This window comes from Myodes glareolus, chromosome 11 (assembly GCF_982192425.1).
Source record: "Myodes glareolus chromosome 11, mMyoGla1.1, whole genome shotgun sequence".
In the NCBI taxonomy this organism is placed as follows: domain Eukaryota; kingdom Metazoa; phylum Chordata; class Mammalia; order Rodentia; family Cricetidae; genus Myodes; species Myodes glareolus.
The window spans coordinates 9471176-9498174 of NC_142036.1; the positions used below are offsets into that span (position 1 = coordinate 9471176).

Consider the following 26999-nt stretch of genomic DNA (forward strand, 5'->3'; position numbering starts at 1 on the left):
AACACATTCATCTTCCACACAACACCCTCCCCTATCTTTCACACATGTGTTTCATGGTGTGTGAGTTTAGGTGCATCTCAGTCATTTGGTAGTTTTGTTTCAGAACATGCAAAAATTCAAGGTTGTGAGCCTCTCTGGGCTCCCAGTAATGTGGTTAATTATATTCAAATACCTAGGAGTAGGATGAGCCACGTGTTTCCTTTCTTTTCTGGCATCACTTTGCATGCCTGGTGCCAAAGGAAGTCAGAAGACGGCACTGGGTTCTCTAGAACTAAAATTATGGAAGGCTGTGAACTACCATGTAGGTACTTGGGATCCAACCCTGATTCTCTGCAAGAGCAACAAGTGTTCTAACCTCTAAGCCATCTCTCTTGTCCTCTACCTGCTTTGTATATATTCATCTGTGTACATATTCATCCATTTACATATTCATCCGTGTAATATTCATCCATGTAATATTCATCCGTGTACATATTCATCCGTGTACATATTCATCCGTGTACATATTCATCCATGTAATACTCATCTGTGTAATAGTCATCTGTGTACATAGTCATCTGTGTACATATTCATTCATGTAATATTCATCTGTGTACATAGTCATCCATGTACCTATTCATCCAAGTACATATTCATCCATGCACATATTCAAAGAGAATATGTACTTAACAACAACAATGACAAGTTTTAAATTTACTTTAAAAACATGTGTATGGGTGCTTTGCCTACATGGAAGTCTGTGCACATGTGTGCAGTGCCTGCAGGCTGGAAGAGGGTGTCAGATTCTCTGGAACTAGAATGACAGGCGGCTGTGAGTTGTACATAGATGCTCAGCTCGCATTCCAATCCTCTGTAAGAGCAGCCGGTGCTCGTAACCACTGAGTCATCCCTCCAGCCCTTGTACGCATTTTCTTGACACACTTTACTTATTCACAGAAAATTACAAAAGAGCTCACACACCAAACTCAATCTTTTTTTTTTTTTATTTAAAAATCCACCTCAAAATTCAGTTCTGGGTTTTAGTTTTTGTTTAAAAAGAAGCGAACATTTAAAAGCATCCAATGTTACTAGTCTACAATTCACCTAGTTATGAACACTTGGCTTGTGGCCTGGAAAACAAGCACAGCACACAGATTAGGCACAGTACTGTGGCCAGTGGGCCAGAAATCAGGGCACATTGTGTATGCAGGCAACAGTTAAGAGGTCTGAATGGAGGGAGACAAGCCTCGGCTGTGGACCTTCCATTCTGTGTCCCCTCCCAAGCCATTAGTGAGTCTCAGATCAATGCATAGAGATTGTATGTAACTTGGGCAGACAAGGGACAATGCTAGCTGCTTTTCAAGTCACACGACAAAGCCAAGACAGACAAGTGCAATTACAGTGACAGTAATTCATGGTCTGAACATCCACACCACACGACGCCATGTTACGGGTGACAGAATTGCACCACTCCCTTGCTGGGTTCAGAGATCCAGCTGGGTGGTATGTAGGACAACAGGGTTTCACACAACAGCAAGGCGTCGATGGTTTGAGAACTGGGGCAGTGAATACAAATCACAGTACAAAATCCTTAATTCATTTACTCACCAGGGTGATAGGTGCTACTTACAAGGATCACTTAAAATGACATTTTCTATTTTTAAATGGAGATATAAAACATTAATTGCATAGAGATTTAAATATAAGGCCAAGAAGAATATTAAGTAAAAAAAATTATAGAAAGGGCACTATGGTGTCAAAAGAGAGGATTTCATTCTCAAGAGTAATAATCTTGAATTACTGTCTACTTAATTCAAAATCACAGTATGGTGCTGTAACTGACAGTGAATGTCAACGTTTCATTAATTCTAAACCAATATTAGGATTAACCCAAAGCTCACTGGAGCTCTCTGTCTAAACCTGATCAGGGTATTGGCATGGCAGTGCCCTGTACGTACCTGATTATTCACAGAATCCACCTTTTGCAAATAATGTTTAATACATGTGAACAAGGGTTAAGAGCAGACCATCAGTTCATCTGCAGGTGATTTGTGGGCCTAATAGTGTAACCGGAGCCAGTCTGGCAAAGGTGCAAGGTCCTACCCAGCAGAACCTTTCACACAATAAAACCAAAACACCAATTAACAAAAAACAACCAAGTTATACTATTAAAACCTAAGTATACATGAGCCAAAGAACTATGTCTTGACACCAGTATATACATCATCCCCGGTATTTTGGAAACCAACAAAGGAGAAGTTCAACTATATTCTACAGTTTAAGTTCATGGTTACCACCTTTACAGGAAAGCAAATTTGTGAAGTACTTCTCATTTTAATGGTGTTAGCCTGTAGCTTCAACTGAAATTTCCAGAACTAAAAGTAGCTCATTTAATTTAGTATTGTTACATAGAGTAGTGTGAGGAGACAAAAGGAACTCCCAAGGGAATCTGTTAGGGTACATCAGGAAGACCCAAGGGAATCTGTTAGGATACATCGGGAAGACCCAAGGGAATCTGTTAGGGTCCGTCGGGAGACACAAGGGAATCTGTTAGGGTACATCGGGAAGACCCAAGGGAATCTGTTAGGGTACATTGGGAAGACCCAAACCAACATGGTCAATGAAAAAGTGCATCGCTATAGTAATACTACAGGCATGTTAGCTAGGGACAGATGTTTCTGTGAGAACTACAGCGCTATTTCCCCCACATTATTTACACGTTACAAACCCAATACCACACAGCACCATTTACAAGCTAATTTGCTTGACCACATCTGAGAGGTCCTTTTCTCCATCCTTGCTCGCTTGAGCTTCTACTGAGAGTAGAAATATCATTGCCCATGCTTGGCATCTGTCTTTTCCTCCGTTCCCACTTGTTCGGCAGTGGCAATGGTCAATCTTCACTTCACACTTTTGGTGGGAGTTTCCGATTCTGTCGACTGCTGGCCATCCGTCCAGGCTTCCCGGGTGCTCTTCAGAGCCAGAGTCTTCTCCTGGTCCCCCACAACGTAATCCACCCTCTCGTCGGCCGTGCTGCTGCCTGATCCCCTGCTCTTTTGCTAAAAAATAAAGAAATTGCCCCCAAAGTGCAATTTGTGAGAATGGTTCTGGGTGAAACTCAAAATTTAAAAGAGATACATATGATGTCATGGTAGTGCACATCTTTCCTCCCAGGACTCCGGAGGCAGAACTAGGCAGGTGTATCTGAGTTCAAAGTCAGCCTGGTCTATGTAGAGAGCTCCAGATCAGCCAGGGCTACATAGTGAAACCCTGCTTCAAAAACAAACAAATATAGACAGATATATGCAGTCCTGAAATTGCATACAAAAAAAGACATTGCCCCAGTTTAACTGTATTGTCTGTCTGTACCTAACTTGACACTAATTTCTCTTAATTTAAAAATTATATAAAAACCATTCAAACAGAAGAAATTCATCACAGATGAAAAACAGGTCCATCTAAAACGCAGAGGCCAGAGTCTTCCCTTAGCTTATGTTTGACCTTTCCAGGCCTGCATCAGCACCAGAACCACCTGCTGCTTACTGTTAGCCCTAAGAAAGGTAATATTCAAAGGAAAACAAACTACAAAGGGGGATCCCCCTCAGCCCCTAATGTGCAACTAGATACAGGGTAACTGAAAACAAACACGGCTGGCAGTGCTATGTAGGGCTCACTATAAGGCAGGAGATAGCTAGGATTTGAGGGAATGATGAGGAGGGACAAGTCTATGCATGGCAAATGCCTTTGCCATGTACACGGATTGGTACAGTGCACAGGGGGGGCGTAGGAGTGGGGGGTAGGAAAAAGAGTGATGCTGAGGTGGGGGGCTAGGGGAGGAGGGATGCTGAGGTGGGAGGCTAGGGGAGGAGGGGTGTTGGGGTAGGGGGCTAGGTGAGGAGGGATGCTGGGGTGGGGGGCTAGGGAAGGAGGGATGCTGGGCTGGGGGGCTAGGGGAGGAGGGGTGCTGGGTGGGGGGCTAGGGAAGGAAGAATGCTGGGGTGGGGTCTAGGGAAGGAGGGATGCTGGGGGTTAGGGAAGGAGGGGTGCTGGGGGGCTAGGGAAGGAGGGATGCTGAAACTGAGACTCCGGATAAGCTGGAGATCCTCTAAGGAAGCTGGTGTGGTCCTAGAGTAGTCATCTCAACTGGCTTCTAGAAGCAAAGGAACTAGAGTTGCTTTGTGCAGGAAATTCAGGTCCTCAAAGTTCAACCCTGAATTTGCAATAAAAATTCATAAACACACAAGGAGGCAAGCCATAAAGAATGTAGTCTAGCAGAAAGAATAAACACAAATTCTGGCGTCTGAGGACTTCAGATACTGAAATTACTATATCAGACTATAAAGTATGTGCAAAGAGTATTAAAGGGTTAATCAGAAAAGGTATCAAACACACAATGGAAAGAGATTAACATCAGTTAAAGCAAATCAAGCAGAATTTCATTTCGGAGATAAATACACAATAATCGAAAACAACAAAGAAACCAAAACCAAAATTCTCAACAAAAGAGAACTGAGAATTAGTGAATTTGGTGATAGAGCTATAAAAACCATCTAAAATTAGACAGAGAAACCAAGGACAGAAAAATACAAGGATGTGGAAATAGAAGGTGTACTGGGTCTTAACTGGCAGGCGATACAGGAAATAAGCAGAGACGCCATATGTAAAGCCGCAGCGACAGACTTTTTGAGACTTGAGAAAAAGTTATAAATGGGGGTGGGGTGGGTGGGGTAGCACTGTTAGCATCCAGGCACACATTGGGAGCCTGGCACAGTGCATCACCTACCCTTCTGCGCATGGCTGACAGTATCCTGTCCCCTTAGGAGACAGTTCTATCTACTCCTGCTCTTGTCTTCCTGCCTCTCCTCTGAGGAAGCAGCTCACTCTCTGTCTTTCTGTCACCTCCCCATTACCCTGCCCTCAATAAACTCCACACTCAAGCTTTGTCTGTGGTGTGGCCTCTCTGTCTTTCACTCGCCACAGGAATCACTGAAGGTTCCACCTTGCAGGGTAATCATAACAAGCACAACTTCTGTAGAGCGGACCAGCAAAAAGAAGTCTATGTCTACACACACTCTCATGAAATTGTGAATTCAGACAGGGAAGAGCGACGTGGATGGGACATGTACAGAGCAAGACAGTAGACAGTGGAAGAGGGTCCTCACGTGGTGAAGAGGGTCAGGCAAGAATCAATCTCAATAGCTCAACTCCCTGCCAGCCCTGACAGTGTCCTTCCCAGGAAACTGAGTCTCTCATCCTCTTAGGAGACGGTGTCATGTTACCATGACAGCACTGAGCTTTCCTCTGGTACAAATAATGACATCTTATGTAAGCAAACTCCCTAATTTTAAAGATTCAAGTTTATTATACTGAAAATTATCCAAATACGTTGTGGAATACTCCTCTTGTACACTGTAGAGATCTGTCACTTGAACTGGTTTAATAAAACAATGATTGGCCAGTATCTAGGCAGGAAGTATAGGTTTGTCGACCAAACAAAGAATGATGGGAAAGAGAAAGGTGACTGAAGAGCCCCCAGTCAGATAGCAAGATGTCCGTACTGAGAAGAGGTACCATCATATGGCAGGGCATAAATAAGGGATATGGGTGAACTTAAAATATAAGAGCTAGGTAATTATAAGCCTGAGCTATTAGTTGGGTACTTATAAGTACTATTAACTCTCTGTGTGGTAATTTAGAAGCAGCTGCCGGGTATCTGGGACCTAGCAGATCTGAGACAGGAAACTTCCGCCTGCATAATTATGTGTGGGGGTGGGGGAGGAAAGAAATGTGATCTCGACAAAGCCTGTTCTGAAATAGAGACACAACCTGAAAAATTCATGCCAACAGAGCTCTATTACAGGGACTTCTACAGGATGTACTGCAGGGGGGATGAGTGAAGGAGAGACACATAGGGGAATGCAGGAAACACAACTTACAGAACCAGGAGCTGGAAAGGCACTCGGGGCTAAAAGTGTACACTGCTCTTGCAGAGGACCTGAACTGGGTTCCTAGTGCTCACACAAGGAGGCTCACAAGCATGTGTCACTCTGGCTCCTGGGAGCCGCTGCCCTCTTCTGGCCTCTGACGAGCCATGCACTCATGTGCATATACCCACACACAGATGAAAAGTTAAAATATATATATATATATATATATATATATATATATATATATATATATATAATTTTACTGTTTAATCCATAGGTTTGATAGAAATTAAAATTTAAGAAAACAAAATCAGCACATGATTTGAGCCATATTTTCTTTTTCTTTCTTTTTTTACAGAGGGTCTTTCTATGTAGAACTGGCTAGTCTGGCATTCTCTATGTAGACCAGGCTGGCCTTGAACTCAGAGACCCTCCCGCTTCGGCCTCCTGAACACTGGGATTAAACGTGTCACCACCATGCTCAGCTAAGCCACATTTCCTTCATTCTAGAAAGAGTGAAAGGATGGGTAAACTCTGAATTTGTTAAGTAATCATGTCTACAGTAACCACAGTGAGTGGAAAGTGTAAAACTCCCACACCTCAACAACACTAGCATCTTTGTAATTCTGCAGCGTGTGACTTAGAAAACAACAGTTGCGAAATTTCCATCAGGCCCCTAAAACTTCTCCAAAGAAGACACTCTTTCAAAGTGTGCTTGAATTACTTACAGGGCACGTCCGTCTCACTTACCTTCCGTGGTGGCGTGGATTTCCCGGAATCTAGGTCTAGATCTAGGTATTCGACTTGTTTATCTCCCTTGGGCTTGACCATGGAGCTGCTCCCTCCATCAAGGCTGTTACTGCCAAAGAGATTCTGAAAGCACAGAACAGCGACCAGTGGGCAGACGTTCAGGAGATATGCTCTGCCCCCTCTCTTTATTCCCCCAAGGAACGGAAAAGAGTCACTGTGTTGTCCAAGACTGGTCTTGGACTCCTGAGCTCTCATTCAAACTCAGTTAAAGCAAGACCTGACCTAGGAGAGCCCCCAAGCCGCTACAGTAGGAAGTAGCCATATTTCTCAGTGGTGTAGCTAGCCACTGGTAAGTGTCCCTTGCTCAAGTAAATAACCCCTTCCCCATGCTTGTACAGGCAACCCAGCCAGGCACATGTGCACACGAAATTGTCAAGAGCAATAATAAAAAATATTTAGACATCAAGCCACACACAACTGCAAAAGCTGAAGTAAACATTCTTTTGTTTGTTTGTTTTGATTTTGGCTTTCTGAAACAGGGTTTCTCTGTGTGTAACTCTGGCTAGCCTGGAACTGGCTCTGTAGACCAGGCTGGCCTCAAACTCAGAGATCCACCTACCTCTGTCTCCAAGTGCTAGGGTTAACGACGCGTGCCACTGCTGCCTGGCTGTTATATTTTCAAATGAAGGGAGCCTGGTAAAGTCTAAGACAGTTTTAGAAGATTTGCATATGTGCCCAGCTCAATTACATTTTTATAGAGAGGAACTCTCATGTGTCCTGCTTTTTAAAGGGGGAGGGAGGGTCTGTGAAGAGGTAAGGAGGGAAAGAATATGACCAAATATATTGCATGGAAAATTTAAAAATAAATATCCACATTTAATTTTAAGCTATTTGGAGAAAGATACATCTGAGTATGTTAACTAAAGCTGTGGATCATGACTGCACTTTCTTCAGTTAAGGACCTCACTCTCAGCCTGATCTCTCCCTCTTATCAAAGGAACTTCATGATAAAGGTACTCTCTAAAATCAGGCAGCAAACCCAGAAGACAGAGGGCAGCACTGAGAGCAAAGAAGCTTGAGGTGGAGAAGTGGACAGACTTTGGCAAGGACTTCCAGAGCAGTGGCACACCTCACGGACGGGGAGCATCTGGATGCCCAGGGAAAATGGCAGACACGCCCCTTCTCCTAGGTTATGAAAAGAACAAAAGCCCGCAATGCAATCACAATTCTTTCCCTCTAGGAAGGCACTCTGAACTTGGAGTGTGGGTAACGCTCTGTCTGAAGGTGACCCGTGCAAACACACATTTCACCTTTCCCTGGCTGGGGCATTTTCTACAGTACTTTAAGCTATAAGAGTGATATATAAATTCCTAGTTCTGCACAGTTAATTCCAGTTGGCTGTTCCTCAGAGGACTGGTCAGCACTCCTTGCTGAACTCTGTCTAATTAACAGCAGAGATGGGCTTTCTTCTCAACTCAACGTGGGGCTGAAATTCAGCTTCTAAAAGGAAGTCTATGGGCTCTTGATCCAGCCTTAGTGGAGAACAGTCCATATCCACACTAGCCTTCCACCCAGTATTTTCCCCACACAGGTTTTTAGAGAAATTCCAAGATCCTGAGACTCACTGTAAGCACTATGCACATGAAGTAACAAAATAAAGCAATAGTACTAGGTTTTTCTAATGTTCTAAGAAATATGCAGAATTGATTGATGGTTTTTGTTATCATCTAACAACATTTATGGCAGTAGTGTTAGACCATGACTCAAATTTTTGACAACCTATTAATATTAAGGGTTCATTTGATGAATGTGTGACTTGATCTGTACACACAACTCAGATGTAGTATGAAACTGTCCTAACTTTTTGGAGACTATTAATGTTTTTACACTGATTTAATAAATCCAAGAGCATAACAGATCCTGTGAATTCCCGTCTACATATTGTGTTATAACAGTTAAGAGTTCTGAAGACTCTTAACAACCACATTCTTTTCTAATGAAGGGCCATGTGGGCCACTGAGTCCTGGCAGCTGGTGGCATGGGGAGCTAGAAAGAACACAGTTGGCTTTTTGATTGTGCCTGGCACACAGCTATTTCCACTTGAAAAAAAAAACACAACTGTATATGTATGTCTTTGCACATGGATGTCTGCATGTGTGTGTGGGAACTCACAGCGACCAGCAGAGGGCACCGGATCTCTTGCGGGTAGAGTTACTGCCATGAACCATCTGAAGTGGGTGTTGGGAATTGAACTCTGGTGCTCTTGGCTGCTGGGTCATCTCTCCAGCCCCAGCTCATGCTTGTTTGGACATACTAGACATACAAAAGTACTTTCCTGCCTTAATGCCATAAGGTACACACAATTCTTAATTTCTTTTCCTCTGTTTGACTTCTGATTGTAATGCCTTTCTTTCTAGTTCTTCCTTTAGTTGAACTGAAAGATCACCAGAGACCTTCTGCATAAGATAGTTCTCCCAGATGCCTGTCATAACCTGGTCCTGGAAGATTTAATTGTACTACAGCTGGGGATGTTTTAAATGAACTACAGCTGGAACGGCTGTGAACTCCTAGAGTATGGATGTGAAATGCCCTTCAAAGGGTGATGTGTGGGAGGACTTGATCTCACAATACTGAGAGTTGGCAAGATCTTCAAGAGGTGGGGTCTTTATTTATGTCACTGGGGTCACATCCTGAAGAGGGTGTGAGATCTTGGCTCTTTCTCACTTTGATACAGGTAAGGATGCTGTGGGAGCTCCTTCCGCTCCTTCAGCCAATAGCCTTTAAGATACCAGCCCACTTGAACGTGGTCTCGTTTGCTTTAAAAAGCAGCGGTAGCTGTGTGCTCGCTCTCTTGCTTCCAGCTCGCTTCAGGCTACTTGTGCAGAGGGCTGTTGTCTGGGACGGTGATCTGTAAGTTTATTCCCTTTAAATAAATAGTCATTTTATTAATCATAATTCCAAACTAGTGTGGGATTGTTTGTGACTTACGCCTTTATAAGGAGGCAGTAGGTCTGCCACATGGGTCACCACAGGCCCAAAGCAACAAAGCTGAGCAACCCTGGACACTCAGCACTCCAAGTAAAATAAACCTTCTCAGCCAGGCATGGTGGCACACACCTTTCATGCCTTTCATCCCAGTACTCGGGAGGCAGAGGCAAGCAGATCTCTGTGAGTTTGAGGTCAGTCTGGTTTATAGAGTCAGTTACAGGGCAGGCTCCAAAGCTACACAGAGAAACCCAGTCTCAAAACCAAGCAAACAAACAAATAACCCTTGTCTCTTTATAAGCTGGTTGTCTCAGGAATTCTTTACAACAGGGCAGAGCTGGCACAAAACCCTTCATGTTTTTCAGTGATTTACAATGGTAACACAGAACAATTTGACCTCAGCTGGCATTAGACCATGATAGACCTTAAAAGAGCAAAAGTACTTTAAAGGGAGCCTTGGATTGTCTAGGCATAGGAAGAAAGATGGGAGGGTAGAAGCGTGCAGATGGTCAGCACGGTTTAAGCCGCACTGGTTTCACAGGGAGAAATGAACGAGGGATGTACATACCGAATCTTCGCCGGACAGGTTTGGGTTCATGGGGACGTAGTTCTCCTCACTGTCGTGGGAGTCACTGCTGGATGTCGTGCTGTGCACAGAATCCGGCCGAGGGGACAAGGGGAATCTAGAGGAGCTAAGGAAAGAGCACCATGAACACGAGGAAGAGCTGTCCAGTCACTGCAGTATACACCTACGCGACCACACGCATTCTTTCTAGACCACTGGTTAGTTTACAGTTACATACTGGACATTTTTATTATAACACACGAGAGTTCTGACTTTGTAGAACCTTGGTAGGGGAGGTTCTCTAGGCTGTTGTTTGGCCTATTGCTCTTGAAATAGGCATTTTATCAAGTTATCTCATAAAATAGACCATTTTAATTGTCCCGCAGAGAGACTTCGTGTTTTGAGCAGAACACTTACTCCGGAGCGAAGCTCCTGGTGATGGGGGATCTGACTGGGGCTTGCAGCTCTTCCCACTCTGGCAGGGGCTTTATTTCCAGAGGTGCTGGCTTGTCTAGGAAGAAAGAGAAGAGAAGGTCTGGGTGCATAAAACTTCAAAAACCAAACAAGATCCTCTCAGTTTCACAATTTATACTTGGCAGGCAGACACTGTCTTACGAATGATAACAAGGCCTGCAGTGTCAGAGTTAAACACTCAGGGACAAAAGCTAAAACTTTCGATGCATGACCGTCAGTCAGCTCAAGGCCCAAACGTCTCATTTCTTGATGCCAATACACACCTTGTCAATAGAAATTAAATAAGGATGTAAAAGTATGAATTCCTTTAAAGTTGCTGGGCTCTATTCTCATTAAACCATTGTTTTACAAATTTAATCTACAGGGGCGGGGGATTTAAGCTTCTGTGTAAAACTCGTTCCCCAGTACTGAAGCATCAGCGGACAGCAGCACACGTAAAATGACGTGCCAAAATCACCGGAAACTTCGCTAGATCCCAAACCAAAGGATCATCAACTTGTTCAAAAATATGTAATCTTAAACAGCTATCTCACACATACCAAGAGAGCACCAGGTAGTCATTTCAAAGCTGCAGATCGCATGGGCTCCCAGCTCAAGCATGATGAAGACGGTTACTGAATCTGAGTCAAGAGCTTTACCAAGCCATAGCCTTAAAATAGACACCTTCAGCATAATGGCTGAATGAAGGTGATTTTTCTTCAAGTTTCCTTTATTTATTTTTATTTTACATAGAAATGTGAATAAGAGTTCAGCTGTCAATTTCTAAGTTTTGCCATGGTAAAAACCACTGAAACTACTTTTTATTCTATTTCAGAACAGAAAACACATACATATACAAAGACAGGAGACAACCGGGGCTCACAGCAGCCCATAAAGCAAAGGTGAAACCGCCTGCTGCTGCCTAGAAAGTTAAGGGATAACGCAGAGACAAGGCTGACTATAGCTGACATGTAATCAAATGATCCCCACGCTGCCTCTGCCCATGGAACAAAGAGACTCACTGCGCATCACGAGCTGCATTCTCTTTAGAGCAGCACACTGGGAAGCATCACTACTAAAGCTCCCCTTTCCCTTCTCCTTTCTTCTGAATCAAAAAAAGTATGAAAATAAATAGATTCCCAATGCCCCAATTAGGTACATACCCTTTCTTCTTGTAGCAAAGTTAGCTACGGTTTGTGAATCAGTTCACTCTAAACCATGGGGTTTGGGTCTTAAAATTTTAGGACTCTGACCTAATTGGTAAAAAGAAGATTCTCTTATTACAATGTTTTTTTTTTAATTTGAAAATGGATTCTGTTAAAAAAAAAAAAAAGCCACAGAGCCATGTGCAGAAATGTGACATAATAAAAGCACAGACAAAAACTTGTTAGTGAAAACCATTCCCATCTCGCTAGACACGATTCATGCTCAGTACAATGAAAGGGAGGAAGCTGCATGCTACGGCGTGACAGGCACCGGGGACAGAGGGGGTCGGGAAAGGGACAACCAGCTGCTTAGCCTTCTTTTCTTGAGGACAAGGAGGAAGACCGTGTGCCGTGTTAGCATTTCTTGTAACATGTCTTAGAGAACTAGACAACGCAAGAGGCTAAATGAACATGACGAGCGGTTTCCTTAGGCTTCCCGCTGCTCAGGGACGCAGCAGCCTTTACTGTGTTCCTCTATGGAGAACCGGGTGGCTTATCCACTGGAGTTCAGTATTGCTCTCCAGCTCAGCTTGCCATCTCAGAGCTCTCTGGAGTCCACGGTCACACACGGCGCCAATCTACTCAAATGAAGCAGAGAGGTGCCCAGGACTGTTCTTAGATGCAGAGCTCTTACTACTCTGAGTATATATGGATGGGGACATCACCTGGCTGAACACAACAGACCGCCGGCACATGGAGGGTCTAGTATGTAACCATCTAAACTGCTGTTGGTGTTACCTACCATGTGTTGTTCACCCGTTGGTTGTCTGTAGGGCAACAAAGTTTTACTTTGTTCCTGAATTTTTCTCCTCAGTACTCTCCAAACCTTTGTTTGTTTGTTTATTTAAGACAGGGTCTCCCTACATAGCCCTGAAACTCATTATGTAGATAATGACTAGACTTGATCTCACAGAGGTCTGCCTGGTTCTGCCTCCTGATGCTGGGATTAACCAAAGGCACGAGCCACTACTCTCCAAACTGTACGCCAAGCTGTACTCTCCAAATGTTATCTGTGTCTGTGGTTAAATAATGGCTGCTGTCTTGCTCTGGTTTCTCACATTTCTGTAGCTCCATACTTCAGCTGCCTGCAATTGTTGTCCAGTACTTAATGGGTCACATCTCCAAGCCAAAGCCTTAGCAGGGCAGCACAGGGGCGCAAAACCTCAGAGCTGTGTGAGGAGCCTGGCTCCTTGGAGCAGCTGCAGCTGGACTAAACATGTTAGGGAAGAGAGAGCTATGCAATGAGAGGCGTTAAAATAGAAGGAACAGGTCACCCAGGGGGATGAGCGCCTGTGTGAGTTCAGGCCTGGTGGCTCCTGCCCAGAATAATCTTGGTTATGAAAAGTAGTGACACACTTATATAAACAACAATAAAAACAAACAAACAAAAACTATGCCTTAAAAAACAGGATTGCAATCTTCGGATGTCCGTTCTCCTGTTTCTACCAGGACAAACAGGGGCCAAGGTGTTCACAGACAAAACAGAATCCGCAAGGATCTGATAACTGCTTGTTTCCTGACGGCTGCTGAACTTATGAGAAGCTGAGCTATCTAGGAAATTATTTTGTTTTAATGTTTTTCCCCCTGTGTTTTTGTTTAATAGATTTTTTTTTCGGGGAAGGACCAGTTTCAAATTAGTAAGCAGAAAAAGGTCCCATCTACGTCCCTTTAAATTTCTTCTATTAAAATCTTATTGTGGCAAACAAAACAAAAGTATGCTTAGAGGAAGAAAAATTAGAACTAGTTTACTATTTGGGTTTCTATTGCATTTGTTTAGCTTTCGAGACAGGGTCTCACTGTGTAGCCTAGCTGTCTTGGACCGCACACCGCACTCTATAGACCAGGCTGGCCTTGAACCGAGAGGCACCAGTGGCCCTGCTGTGTTGGACAGTACAACGGGCACCCACTTACTTCCCATGATCACCCCAGACCTGAGATGGTTTTCGGAGACAACATGGAGTTGAGGATCTGCCACAGAAGCGTACTGAGGACGCCCACCTCACCACACTGGTCACCGTCCCTCGTCCCTCCACAAAGCTCACTAAATCACACTTTATAAGACTGCCTTGGGATGCATGATGGCCCTTACCACAACAGTAGACACATACTGAGGACTTCTGGTAGCCAGGGCTTGCCTGAGCTCAACTAACCCTTTCCAAGCTCCTGAGTGAAGGTCTGACTAGAACAAATACTCAAATCGTCACTGAGGAATGAGGGGCTGCTAAGAGTCACAAGGATGGTGGCATCACCAACAGAACTGGAACTTTCTGAGTCCAGGCTGAGGGTTCACTTTCTGATCTCCAAGGGCTTATTGCCACCTGGAACCCTTATCATGGCTGTTCTACTTGCATAGTGGGTCCTCTCAACTGTGTTTAAACTACCGCATAGATACTGCCTTCACAATGAGGAGAACTCTGGTTTGTTATGTAAATAAAACAAAACTAGGCGCCAGGGAGACAGTTCAGTCAGTAATAAGAGATGCTGACATAACAGCTCAATCCTTTATCTGGTGTTAACGAACTGGCAGCTAAAATACTCACCTCTGCTCTGAAGAGCGAGAAGACTCTCGTGGCCAAATGAGACATGCACTCCCAGTGCACACGGTCAAGAAGAAACTTAGTTGTGGGGTCGCGATTTCAGCTTTTATTTTGTCTTCTTTAGTGTTTTGAGACTGTGTAGCCCTGGATAGCCAGAAACTTAGGAAGATTTTCCTGTGTTTGACCCGTGAGCTAGACCCATCTGGCTGGAATCTGTTTTTTTTTTTTTTGTTGTTGTTGTTGTTGTTTTGAGACAGAGTATCTCACTGTAGCCCTGGCTGTCCTGGAACTCACTCTGTAGATCTGGAACTCACTCTGTAGATCAGACTGGCCTCAGTCTTATAGAGATCCGTCTGCCTCTGTCTCCCAAGTGCTGGGATTAAAGGAGTGTGCCACCACTGCCCAGTAATTTCTTTCATTTTTAGTTACATGCATGTCAGGAGAGATATGTGTATGGGTGAGTGTGGGTGCTCTTGGAGGCTAGAAGAGGGTTTGGATCCCCTGGAAGCTGTAGGAAAAGCTTCTGGATATGAGTGCTTGAAACTAAATTTTGGTCCCTTTCAAGAGCCATCTTTCCAACCCCATCCTTTTCTTTTAAAGTAGTAGTTATTATTATGATGATGATGATGATGATGATGATGATGATGATGATGATGATGATGATGATGATGCCAGGGTTTTTCATTGGAGCCCTGGCTGTTCAGGGATTTCGCTCTGTAGACTAGACTGGCTTCCAATTCAGAGATCTTCCTGCCTCCTGAATTCTGGGATTAAAGGCGTTCACACCACTGCCAGACTTGGAATCTGGGTTTTAAATGGTGTTTTTCTTTTCTTTTTAAAGATTTATTTATTTTTTTATGTACAGTGTTCTGCCTGCAGGGATGTCTGCACACAGAAGAGGGCACCAGATCTCATTACAGACAGTTGTGAGTCACCAGGTGGTTGCTGGGAATTGAACTCAGGATCTCTGGAAAAGCAGCCAGTGCTCTTATCTTTGAGCCATCTCTCCAGCTCCTAAATTGAACCTTTCTTAACAGTTAGACCTTCCCAGGGTGAGCTGACAAAGTATCCCTCGTGCAATAAAAACTTTCCTAGGCCTCCTCTAGGAATCCTACTGATTGGGATTAAAGGTTACAAGAGCACGAAAGAAAAGCAAGAAATGCAAAAACCCCTTTTACCGATACTATGATTTCAATAGCTTCTTTAATATTTTGTTAAAAGTGTCCCTGGATGTTGCCCTGGCTGCTCTTTCTCAGCTTGTCATGTATCTAAGCAAATATTTCAAAATAAATAATGTGGTCAATGAACTCAGGGTGTAATGCTGGGAGTGGGGTCAGAACCTTCACGTGCTGGCTGCATACCCAGCTCTCTCCTTTTTCAAGTCCGGCTAACTTTTAGAAGAATGACAGCCTCCAGAAGCGTTTCAAACTTACTTTGTTCTATTCTCTGGTAAAGTCACTTCAGGTTGATATAAAGACCCGAGGCACTCAATGTCCTGGTATTAGAGAGGTTGGTCCTTTCCCTCTGTTCAGGGGGAGGTATAACTGTCCAAATATGTAGTTAATGAGATAGTATATGTCACAGTATGAAACAGACCTAAGATACTACATAATAATACAGGACATATCAGCAATGTTAGCAGATTTAGAACCTCTGTCTTTCCCCCTCCACCCCACCTCTACATTTATATGGAGCCTAACGCTAACACAACTCCTAAGCTGGGGGTTCAAAAGCAGAGATTGCTGCTAGCATGAACTAATTACAGGAAAACAACACACTGGTTTAATGTTTTAAAAAGGATCTCAATAGTTGGTGTCTACAGTTCATGGACTGATCTTTCAGTGACCTGTGGCCCAATTATGGATCTCTTCATGTTCACTTACGCTTTATGCCAAGAAGAAAACAAGTAGTGGGATTTCTAATTGTGTTAAAGACAAAAGCAAACAAAACGGACAAAAAGCCTGCAGCCCTTGGACTCTTTCTAAACAACTCTAGATCGTGATCAGGAAGGATGGGTAGCTGGGAGGTGATGGGTGAGACCAGTGGTGGACATTTGCCGCAGCAGCAGCCAGGCTCCCCAGCTAATGGACCACTCTAATGATCTCTAACCAATCTGAAGTCTGTAATGACGGCAGAAGCAATCAGAAGCAGATGTGGGCAGTGTAAGGGCACAGAAGGGATTCAGAACTGAGGCCACAGAGAGGTGCTGCAGGCCAAAGCTTCTGAAAGCAGAACCCAGTCAAGGCAGAGAGCACAGGGAGGGAAAGAGAAACAAGGGACCAGAGTGGATGCAGAGACGCCCACAAGACAAGCACACAGGGTGAAGACCACAGACTGCTATACGATTTCAGCATAAATACATTTATATTGTGAAAGATGAAACCAAAGCCTTTAGTTTGAAATTGTCTGTCTCAGCCTCAGCTTCCCACAACAACATAATTAGTGTTAATGATTAAAGCCCCGGTTAACAAGAAGTTTGCATAAACATTCCATGTTCTGAAAAAGCTATAGATAGATGGCACGTGGCTTTTCAAATGACTTGAACTCCCCTGCAAGGAGCCAGGAGTCCATCACACCACACAGACTCTAACTTCAGTTGCTTATGAAGCCTAAGGCAGGCAAGTGGTATGCTGAGCACAGTGGGTTGTATTTAAAACACTTATTCTAAGTTTGCTTTTTTTTTTTTTTTTTTTTTGAGACAGAGTCTTAACATGCAGCTCTGGCTGACCTGGAACTACGCAGACCAGGCTGGCTTTGGATCACAGAAATTCGCCCACCTCCCAGGCACTGGGATGAAAAGCATTGGTCACTATGTCTGGCTTGCACCCAAGCTTTTAAAACTTGAGGAGACATTACCCAAAGGGGCTGAGAAGTTTCCTCTGAAGAAGAGGACCAGGTCTACCTAACACGCTCTGCTGCTTTGGAATCCAACCTTTCTTAGGAAGTCCAGACTAACCACAACTGGATCTTCTGCGCATCCCAGAGCCAGAGCAGACTTTGTTGTTGTTGTTGTTTTAAAGTTATGATGTGGGAAAGATTATACAGACATCATCACTATTGTTAAATAATCAATCAAGTGTGTTATAATGCCCCTTTAATTTGATACTATACAAAATAGCAAGGGAAGGTCATATCTAGTGTTAGGTTTGGCTTGCAATTCTTTAAAAAAGCAAAATAGCTGGCAGACATTAACAACAACAAGAAACAAAAGAAACAATCAAGAGGCTATACACATAAACCGCTAGATTTCAGGTCACTCTTGACATGTGTGACAGTCACTCGCCAGTGCATGGGGACAGTCAGGCAGGAGTTGGATGTTCCACCTACATGCTTTGGAACAAACGATCCAGATTCCCCTAGTGGTGACCCATTGCTGCCATTGCTTTGGATATTTTAGCCTGTAACCTCTATTCTAGATTGAGGAGACCTGGCAATCCCATTCATTGACAAATAGCGGGATTTCTGTACTTAAGGACCCAGGTTGTATTATGACTTCAGACTGTTCCCTCGCTAGCTCTGCTAGCCCCGTGTTCAGGTATGGTGGCAGGCAGCCCTAACTGCGCCCCGCCCTTACCCTTCTACTTGCCACATTCCCCTTACCTTTTCTGTCCGGCTTGAGGTTCCTATCCACTGGGGGTGGTTCACAGTCAGCAACAGAAACTGGCCTCCTGGGAGGGGTCTTTGGGCTGGACCTGAAGCCCAGCTGAGCAGGAGGAGGGACTTGCATTCCAAATGCAGAAAAATCGAAGGTCCCAGGGGTCATTGGCACATAATTTGGTTCCTGAGTTGGCTCCGTGAAGCTGCTGGATTGTCGTGGCGGCGAGTTGGGGTTCATGGGGACATAGTTTTCATCTGGCTCCTCACCTGAGACACCGCCCACTGTCAACACAGTTTTTATTTTCTAAAACACACATACATTTCTCTTAATAAGCAAAGCCACTGTCGCACATGAAGACACAGTTATCACATCTGCCCATAATGGGGAGTCTATTGTTAGTTTCATTTCATGGTCTCAGAGTCTTGGGTGCTACATATGAAGATTCAGACAATGCCACCATCAATACTTACAGATTGGTTATGAAAGCCTTCCAGGGAACTAGATCTATCACTTGGAAAGGTTCGTGGAATATCATAGCAATCTTGAGAACTAGCATCTGGAATTAAGAAAAAACCTGTCATCTTGGGTTCCCACTTTGCCAGTTTGTAGGTGCTGCGCTGTTCATGCTTGTCCACGCACACATTCTACACCCTCGAAGGGACACTCGTCAGACAGGCTCTGGAACGAGCACACTAAACACACTGAGATGCTTGCCAATATCATGACCTGACTGACAGCAACCGAGTGTCCAAGCCTGGCATGAGAAACGTTATCTAAAGATGGAGAAAAGAAATGGTATCCATTTTGAGCCACCTTGAGCCTAACATTTCGCAGACATAATTAGGTTACAGCCTCTTTGGAAAGAGTTAGAAGGCCATGTGTGGGTGGGTCATACCTAAAACCAGCACTGGGGAGGCAGAGGCAGGAAATCAGGAGTTCAGGTCATTCTCAGGTACACAGGGAAATCAGGGCTACATGAGATCCTGTGTCAGGAAGAAAGGAAGGGCTGGAAGGTAGGGGAGAATGGCAGGGAGAGCTGGGAGGGGAGGAAGGGAGAATGGCAGGGAGGGAAGGTAGAAGGAAGGAGCGGAAATTTGAAATTGGCAAATTTGGAAGGCTGAGCACATACTGATAAAAGTATTTCTATGGTATATTAATTCTTTGGCTTTTTTTGCAACAGTTAGAAAACTCTACCACAAAACACAGAAATGCTAACACACAGTTCTCAGGGCCTGTGTACCTAAAGCATTGTTTTCTAACTTTACAATTTTAAAAATCTTAGAGAAACAATGATCATAGCACAAAGCCAGACAGGTAGATCAATGAGCTAAGAAGGCCCAGATATAACCCCAGGCGGCTACAGCAGCCCCTGATGATTTTTACAACAATGCCAAAAATACACACGAGAAAGCACAGTCTCTTCCACAAAGAGTGCTGGGAAAACAGGATATCCACCTGCAGAAGAACGATACTAGATCCCAGCAGCTTATCCTGCAAAAATCAGCTCCCAGAGTATCAAAGGCCTTACTGTAAGACCTGAAACTCTGAAGTTGCTGGAGGAAAAAGGGGGGGGGGACTGCTGGTGTGCCCAGAGGCAAGGACACTAAGTCCCCAGAACTAGCAAGTGAGATTGCAGGAGGTAAGAAGCTTCTGGAGAGCCAAGGGAGACGCTGATGAGTAAAGAGGTGGCCTAGAGAGCGGGAGAAAGACTTTGCCAGCTACACAACTGACAGAGGACTCATATCAAGAATAAACTCAACAAACAAACAAACAAACCAACAACAAGAACAAAAGACCTAGCCCAGCATTTCTCAACCTGGGGGTCTCCATCGATCCCTTTGGGGTCAAATGAGCCTTTCACAGGGGTCTGTTAAGACCATCAGAAAACACACATACTTAGATTACGATCCGTAACAGTAGCAAAATTACAATTAGGAAGTAGCATCGAAGGTAATTTTATGCTTGCGGTGTGTGTGGGGGGCGGTGTTGTCACACATGAGGAACTGTATCAAATGGTGGCAGCATTAGGAAGACTGAGGGCCACTCACCTTGTCAATAAACGGGCTGATTAAAGGAATATCCAGTACACAAAGGATGGGACACAAATGGCCGTTAACACACACAAAAACCTGTTTTAGCCTCACTAGCTGTCACAGAAAGGCAAATTAAAACTACACTGAGATTCCTCCTTACCCCAGTCAGAAGGTTGGTCACTAAACAAAAGCAAACACAAAACAACTGAAGTGCTGGCAAGGATGTGGACAAAAGAGGGCTTGAAAATCTTGCTGGTGGGAACGTAACCAGAGTAGCTACTGGGGGAGCCAGGATGGAAGAGTCCTAAGACCAGAAGTCAGTCAGACTACAGCTACTGTGTGGCGCGGCGGCGATACCACTCCTGAGTGTTCAGAGCGATGGATCCGAGACCTGCACATCATCAGAGTGTTCCCTGCAGCCCTGCTCACAACAGCCAGGCTAAGCGCCCACCAGCAGGGGAATGGAAGGAGTCTGGACTAGCCAGAGGGCTCAGCTGCTAAGCCTGAGGACCTGAGCTGTTCTCTAGGACCCCACGGGAGAAGCAGAGAACTGGCTCCTGAATGGTGTCCTCTGCCCTCCTACACACCATAAATGAATAAACAAAGGCAAAAAAAGAGAATAAAGCAAAGACTAACATCATGCATTTGCAAGAAGATGGATGCAACTTGAGATAATTACATTAAAAGAATTATACAAATCTCATAAAAACAATCAAGTTTTTATGGTCACTAGATTTTATGCTGACATACAAAACTGTACATAACATGAAAGCAGAAACAAAACTCTCTAGGAAATCAAGGGAACCAACAGGAGCAGGGAGAAGGGAGGAAAAAACAGTAAGGACATGAGGACGGTATGCTCAACACACGCATTCAACTGCACCAAAGCTTAAGACTCTTGGAGAATAAGCCAGACATAGTCCCCACTCCCCAAGTCTCTAGTTTGTGTTCGCAGGCTCTACAAGTCGGAGAAAGACAAGCGCCCCACAATCAGTCAACAAAGATGGACAGAGAGGACACTCAATGCTCTAAAGATTGCAAAGCAGAAACAGCACAATGGTCTGATTTGAACAGTGTCATTTCCTATTAAGTCAAAAACAAAAACTGTGATAGAGGAGGGAAGGGGGAAAATCGAAGAGACTTGACACAGACGGGGCCATGATGGCACATGGTCACAGGCAAGAACATAGCCAGGACGACTTCTGCTCAGATAGCTCACTTTGCAGAAGTCCTAGAATGTGGGAGACATATGACCATACATTTCCAGGCATTAGATGATCCAGGTCTTTCTAACTGAGCAGGCAGGCAGACAGACTCAACCTTCAGGGATGTACTGACTCTCATATCATGGCTATATGTGTGGGGGCCAGGGCTACAGAAAAAAAGAGATAAATACCCTTTAATAACATACTATACAGAAAGGAGCAGTTACCAAGGAAAACAGGTTTCCTTGCATGTACATGTATGTGTCTGAATGAATGCGGTATATGTGCACATGTGCATGTGGGTTCGTTTGCCTGTGTGCCTTCACAGTGAGTGGAGACGAGGGGGGATGTCAGGTGTCCTCCGAAACCACTCTCTTGAGCGGGCGTTGGGATCCGAACTTAGGCCTCTCTGCTTGAGCAGTGAAGGCTCTGGCCTATTGAGCCATGTCTCTAGCCCCTCAGAAAACCAGGCTTGACCCCTGACAGAGAAGAACCTGCTGGAGCTGACCTTTCCATAGCTTGTTCAAATCCACAGTGGAAATGGTATTACTCCGGGACGGTGGCACGCCCGCTGCAGGAATATAGTAACTGCTGTTGGTGTCTGAAGCTGCGCGTGGGGCGACACATGTTTCCACAGGAGACCGGTCATGAGCTGGATGTGGCTTTAGTGGCCGCAGTGGGGCGATATCAGGAATGGTGTCCAGCTTTGATGACTGTCCCAAGGTGCCTTCTGGAAATGTCCGTGGAATCCGGTAAGTGTTCCCAGGTGTTGGCGGAATGTCGTAACTGATAGATACATGTCTCATCTGAGCTTCTACACTCGAAGCCCCAGACAGGGTATTAAAGACATACAGCTCTCCGTCTGCTTCAGTGCTTGACGGAGACTCCTTTGTTAACACGTCATGGGAGTAACTTCTGGGCAGGTTATAGAGGCTGGAGTCTATGGAGACGGAGGGAGCCCGGGATGGCGGGCAGTCATACAGCATTTGCTGCTGAAAAAAGCCGTTCATTCCGTGTTTGCTCTGGGAGGAAGCAGGGTTCTTATGGGAAGGGACGTTGTCATTGCAGTCTGTCTTGGAAGGGGTGGGCTTTGCAGAGTCAGCGTGAGTTCTGGATACAATTGGGAATGTCAAAAAAGAGTCAGGATAAATAGATTCAGTTTGGACACACATGCTATAGTTCAGCAAACAAAGTATGTTTTTCTGTTAGACTGTTTTTTTTGTGATCCATAAGATTCAGGAAGCATAAATGTTCTTTAGTTGCATATAATTATAAATCAACAAAACCACCACCACCAACTGCCAGAAGCATTCTCAATAATTCCCATTGTCCATGCCCATTTGCACCAAGGAAACACACACACACACACACACGTGTGCGCACACACACACACACGCACACACACTCCTCAGCACTGATCAGACACCACAGAACTCCAAAGAGACACAAGGAAAGCATTTTCTACCAAGAACATGCAAAAACAAAGAAACAAGCAAAAAGCCTGGCACCCGCCCAGATTACACAGTCCATCTATCGCTCTTCAACCTTGATAAACTGCTCTGCAAACCCAAAACCCATGCGGGAACTGCAGAGGACTTCCAAGGGGACAACAGGCTTCTCTCTTTGGAGACACTCAGCCCACTATTAAAAGGAACGAAATACAAGGCACGGGATTAACTAACCCCAACAATCATAGCAAATCTCAGTTGAGATAATCCTGTTTTGGATATATTTCTAGTACCTGCAAAAAAGATTAATTATTGTTATTTCTAAACTTATGGATGTGTGTATGTGCACATAGGCAGGTACCCAAGGAACTGGAGTCGCATGTGCCTGTGCACTGCCTAAGTAGGTGCTAGGGACAGAACGTGGGTCCTCTTCAGAGCTCCCACAAAGCCATTCCATGCAGTAGAATCAAAACCCAGTGCCATTGTCCTTGGCTTCTCAGTTAGCCTTCATTGTCAGCCACATTCAGAGAGTCCGGTTTGATCACATGAACCATCAGTCCCAGTCCAGGTGACCTTGGTGAGCTCCCATTAGATCAGTCACAAAGTCTCAAAGGGTGGGTACACCCTTTGCTGTCCTGACTTCCTTGCTCATGATCTCCCTCCCTCTGCTCTTCATTTGGACCTTGGGAGCTCAGTAAAGTGCTCCAATGCTGGTCTCTGTCTCTATCTCCATTCATTGCCAGATGAAGTTTCTATAGTGATATGTAAGATATTCATCAGTGTGGCTATGGGATAAGGCAAGTTCAGGGACCCTCTCCTCTACTGCCAAAGGAACAAGCTAGGAACATTTCCTTGGACACCTGAAAACCCCTCTAGAGTCCAGTCTCTTGCCAACTGTAAATGGCTCCCTAAATTAAGATATCTATTTCCTTGCCCTGATATCTACCATTCCTCTATCTCAACCATCGCATTCCCCCAAGTTCTCCCAAACCCACCCCTTCTCCCTTCTCTCTCCCCATCTCCACTTCCCACCACCCCAACCTCACCCTCATGCTCTCAACTTTTGCCTGGCAATCTTGTCTATTTCCAATATCCAGGAGGATAACTATATGTTTTTATTTGTGTTCACCTTTTTATTTAGCTTCTCTAGGATCACGAACTATAGACTCAATGTCCTTTAATTATGACTAGAATCCACTTATGAGTGAATATATACCATAATCATCTTTTGGGGTCTGGTTATCTCACTCAATAAAGTGTTTTCTAATTCCTTCTAATTTCACCCATTTGCCTGCAAAATTCAAGATGTCACTGTTTTTTTTTTCCACTGAGTAAAACTCTAAAGTGTATATGTGCCTCACCTTTTTTCTCAAATCTTATATTGAGGGGCACCTAGGTTGCTTCCAGGTTCTGGCTATTACAAATAGTGCTGCTATGAACATAGTTGAACAAATGCTTTAGTGGTATGATAGGGCATCTCTTGGGTATATTCCCAAGAGTGGAATTGCTGGGTCTTGAGGGAGGTTGACTCCCAGTTTCCTGAGAAACTGCCACACTGATTTCCACAGTGACTGCACAAGTTTGCATTCCCACCAACAATGGATGAGAGTTCCCCTCTCTCCACATCCTCTCCAGCATAGGCTATCATTGGTGTTTTTGACTTTAGCTAATCTGACCGGTGTAAAATGGTATCTCATAGTTGTTTTGATTTGCATTTCCCTGATCGCTAAGGATGTTGATCATGACCTTAAGTGTCTTTTGGCCATTCGGAGTTCTTCTGTTGAGAATTCTCTGTTCAGATCAGCACCCCATTTTTTAATTGGGTTAATTAGAGTTTTAGTGTCTAGTTTCTTAAGTTCTTTCTATATTCTGGAGATCAGGCTTTTATCTGATGAGGGGTTGGTGAAGATCTTCTCCCAGTCAGAAGGCAGCCTTTTTGTCTTACTGATGGTGTCCTTTGCTTTACAGAAGCTTCTCAGTTTCAGGAGGTCCCATTTATTCATTGATTCTCTCATTGTCTGTGCTACTGGGGTTCTACTTAGGAAGTGGTCTCCTGTGCCTATGTCTTGTAGACTACTTCCCACTTTCTCTTCTATCTGGTTCAAAGTGGTCAGATTAATGTTGAGGTCTTTAATCCATTTGGACTTGAGTTTTGTACATGGTGATAGATATGGATCTACTTTCATTCTTCTACAGGTTGACATCCAGTTATGCCAGCACCATGTGTTAAAGATGCTTTCCTTCTTCCATTGCACACCTTTAGCCCCCTTGTCGAAAATCAAGTGTTCATAGGTTTGTGGGTTAATATCTGGGTCTTCTATTCGATTCCATAGGTCGACTTCTCTGTTCTTATGCCAATACCAAGCTGTTTTCAATAATGTAGCTCTGTAATAGAGTTTGAAGTCAGGGATGGTTATACCTCCAGACGTTCCTTTATTTTATAAGATTGTTTGGGCTATCCTGGGTTTTTTGTTTTTCCATATAAAATTAATTTTTATTCTCTCAAGGTCTGTTAAGAAGTTTTTGGGATTTTGATGGGGATTTCATTGAATCTATAGATTGCTTTTGGTAGAATTGCCATTTTTACTATGTTGATCCTCCCAATGCAAGAGCAAGGGAGATCTTTCCATTTTCTGGTATCCTCCTCAATTTCTCTTTTCAAAGGCTTAAAGTTCTTGTCAAATAGGTCTTTCACTTCCTTGGTTAGAGTAACCAAGGCAGGCACCTTACTACTAAGGCATCTCCTCAGTCCTGAATTGAAGAATTATTCATTTTAAACATTAATAATAATGTTGTAAACTACAATACCAGAATATACATCATATAATAATTTTTTAAAAGAAAAAGTATTTTTAATTCTGGATTTTCAAACAATTTATTGTTAATATGAAAATGAATGTCATGAGTCTGGTCCCAAAATTGGCTATAAAACTGTGCCTGTTATGGAGCTGTGCAAGTTGTGAAAGAGAAAAGACATGAAAAGTGATGAGGAAAGAAAATAATGATCAGAATTTATTATATGAAAAATATTCTAGAGTTTTAAGAACTCTGTATGAGATGGTTGGGAGTGAAGTTTCACACCTTTGATTCAGTCAACAGGGAGACAAACATGATTCAATATCAGCTTGGTCTACAGAGTAAGACCAAGCCAACCAGAGTGGCCCTGTGAAAAAGACAGGAAGAAAGAAATTCAGCCCCTCTCCTTATGAATAAGTATTTCTACATGTGGATGTGGTACTGGTGGAGGTGTTTCCATGTTCTGGCTATTACAAATAGCACTGCTATGAACATAGTTGAACAAATGCTTTTGTAGTATGATAGGACATCTCTTGGGTATATTACCAAGAGTGAAATTGCTGGTTCCTGAGGTAGGTTTACTCCCAGTTTCCTGAGAAATTGCCACACTGATTTAAAAAGCAACTGCTTATACAAACCAGGAACAACTTTCCATGGATGGCACCACCCCATCCATCTGTCTAGACCCTACCCCATTATTCATTACTCACGAAAATGCCCCCACAGTCATTTTTCCAGAACAACCTTAGGGAGGAAGTTTTTCCAAATGAAGTACCTTATTCCCTGATGACTGTAATTTGTATTACGTTTATGGAATTCTAACCACATCACAAATGTACAAGCTGGTACTACCATTATAACATGACCCATTAAGTGAGTCTCCATGTGTCCACAAGAGATAATTGTGTATTATGCTTGTATACAATTAAATATGTTCACATCTCTATGGTATTTCCTCTTCTGCACCCTTCCATATTCTCCTCCGTGTAAGTTTCTCACCACTTCATGACATGTAGAAGGTCACTTAATGTTGGCCATATGTGCATGTGTGCGGAGACGAGCACTGTAACATAGGAAACTATCAATGACCACAATCTCAGAAGAGAAGCATTCTTCCTCTCCAGAAATGGTCTACATTCAACACCTCCTCAGTAAGAGGTAAGGTAAGGGAGTAATCTCCACTAGGGTTTTGGATGTTTTACGTAGGGCTTACACACAAAATAGCGGCCATTATGTTTCATGAATGTGATTACCTTGTCCCATCTAGCAGATAGGATTTTACAGCACTGCTCCCCATTCTCCACCTCTTATATTCTTTCTGCATCCTTTTTCTGTAATTTCTCTGAGCCTAGGAGAAACGTGAATAGGACTAGGAACTGATATGTCAAACAATATAATTAAGATTGTAATGGCAAACACTGCCTGTTTGGGCCAAATTCAGAAGCTAGATTGTGTGTTTTTGGTGTTATGGCTTCTGTTTTGCAGAATTTGGAATTAAACTGTAAACCCTAGGAAGAA

At 43.8% G+C, this 26999-nt stretch overlaps 1 protein-coding gene across 1 annotated transcript; it reads right to left on the minus strand.

The window, feature by feature from the left end:
- Positions 1 to 1372: 1372 nt before the first annotated feature.
- On the minus strand, positions 1373 to 26778 carry LOC148120356 (GRB2-associated-binding protein 1-like). The gene is given in 9 exon segments (XM_087911840.1): positions 1373 to 3038; positions 6657 to 6779; positions 10210 to 10333; positions 10624 to 10717; positions 11823 to 11912; positions 18002 to 18302; positions 18470 to 18555; positions 21746 to 22347; positions 26735 to 26778. Coding segments are annotated over 9 exon segments (1623 nt in total). The 3' UTR covers positions 1373 to 2879.
- Positions 26779 to 26999: the final 221 nt, after the last annotated feature.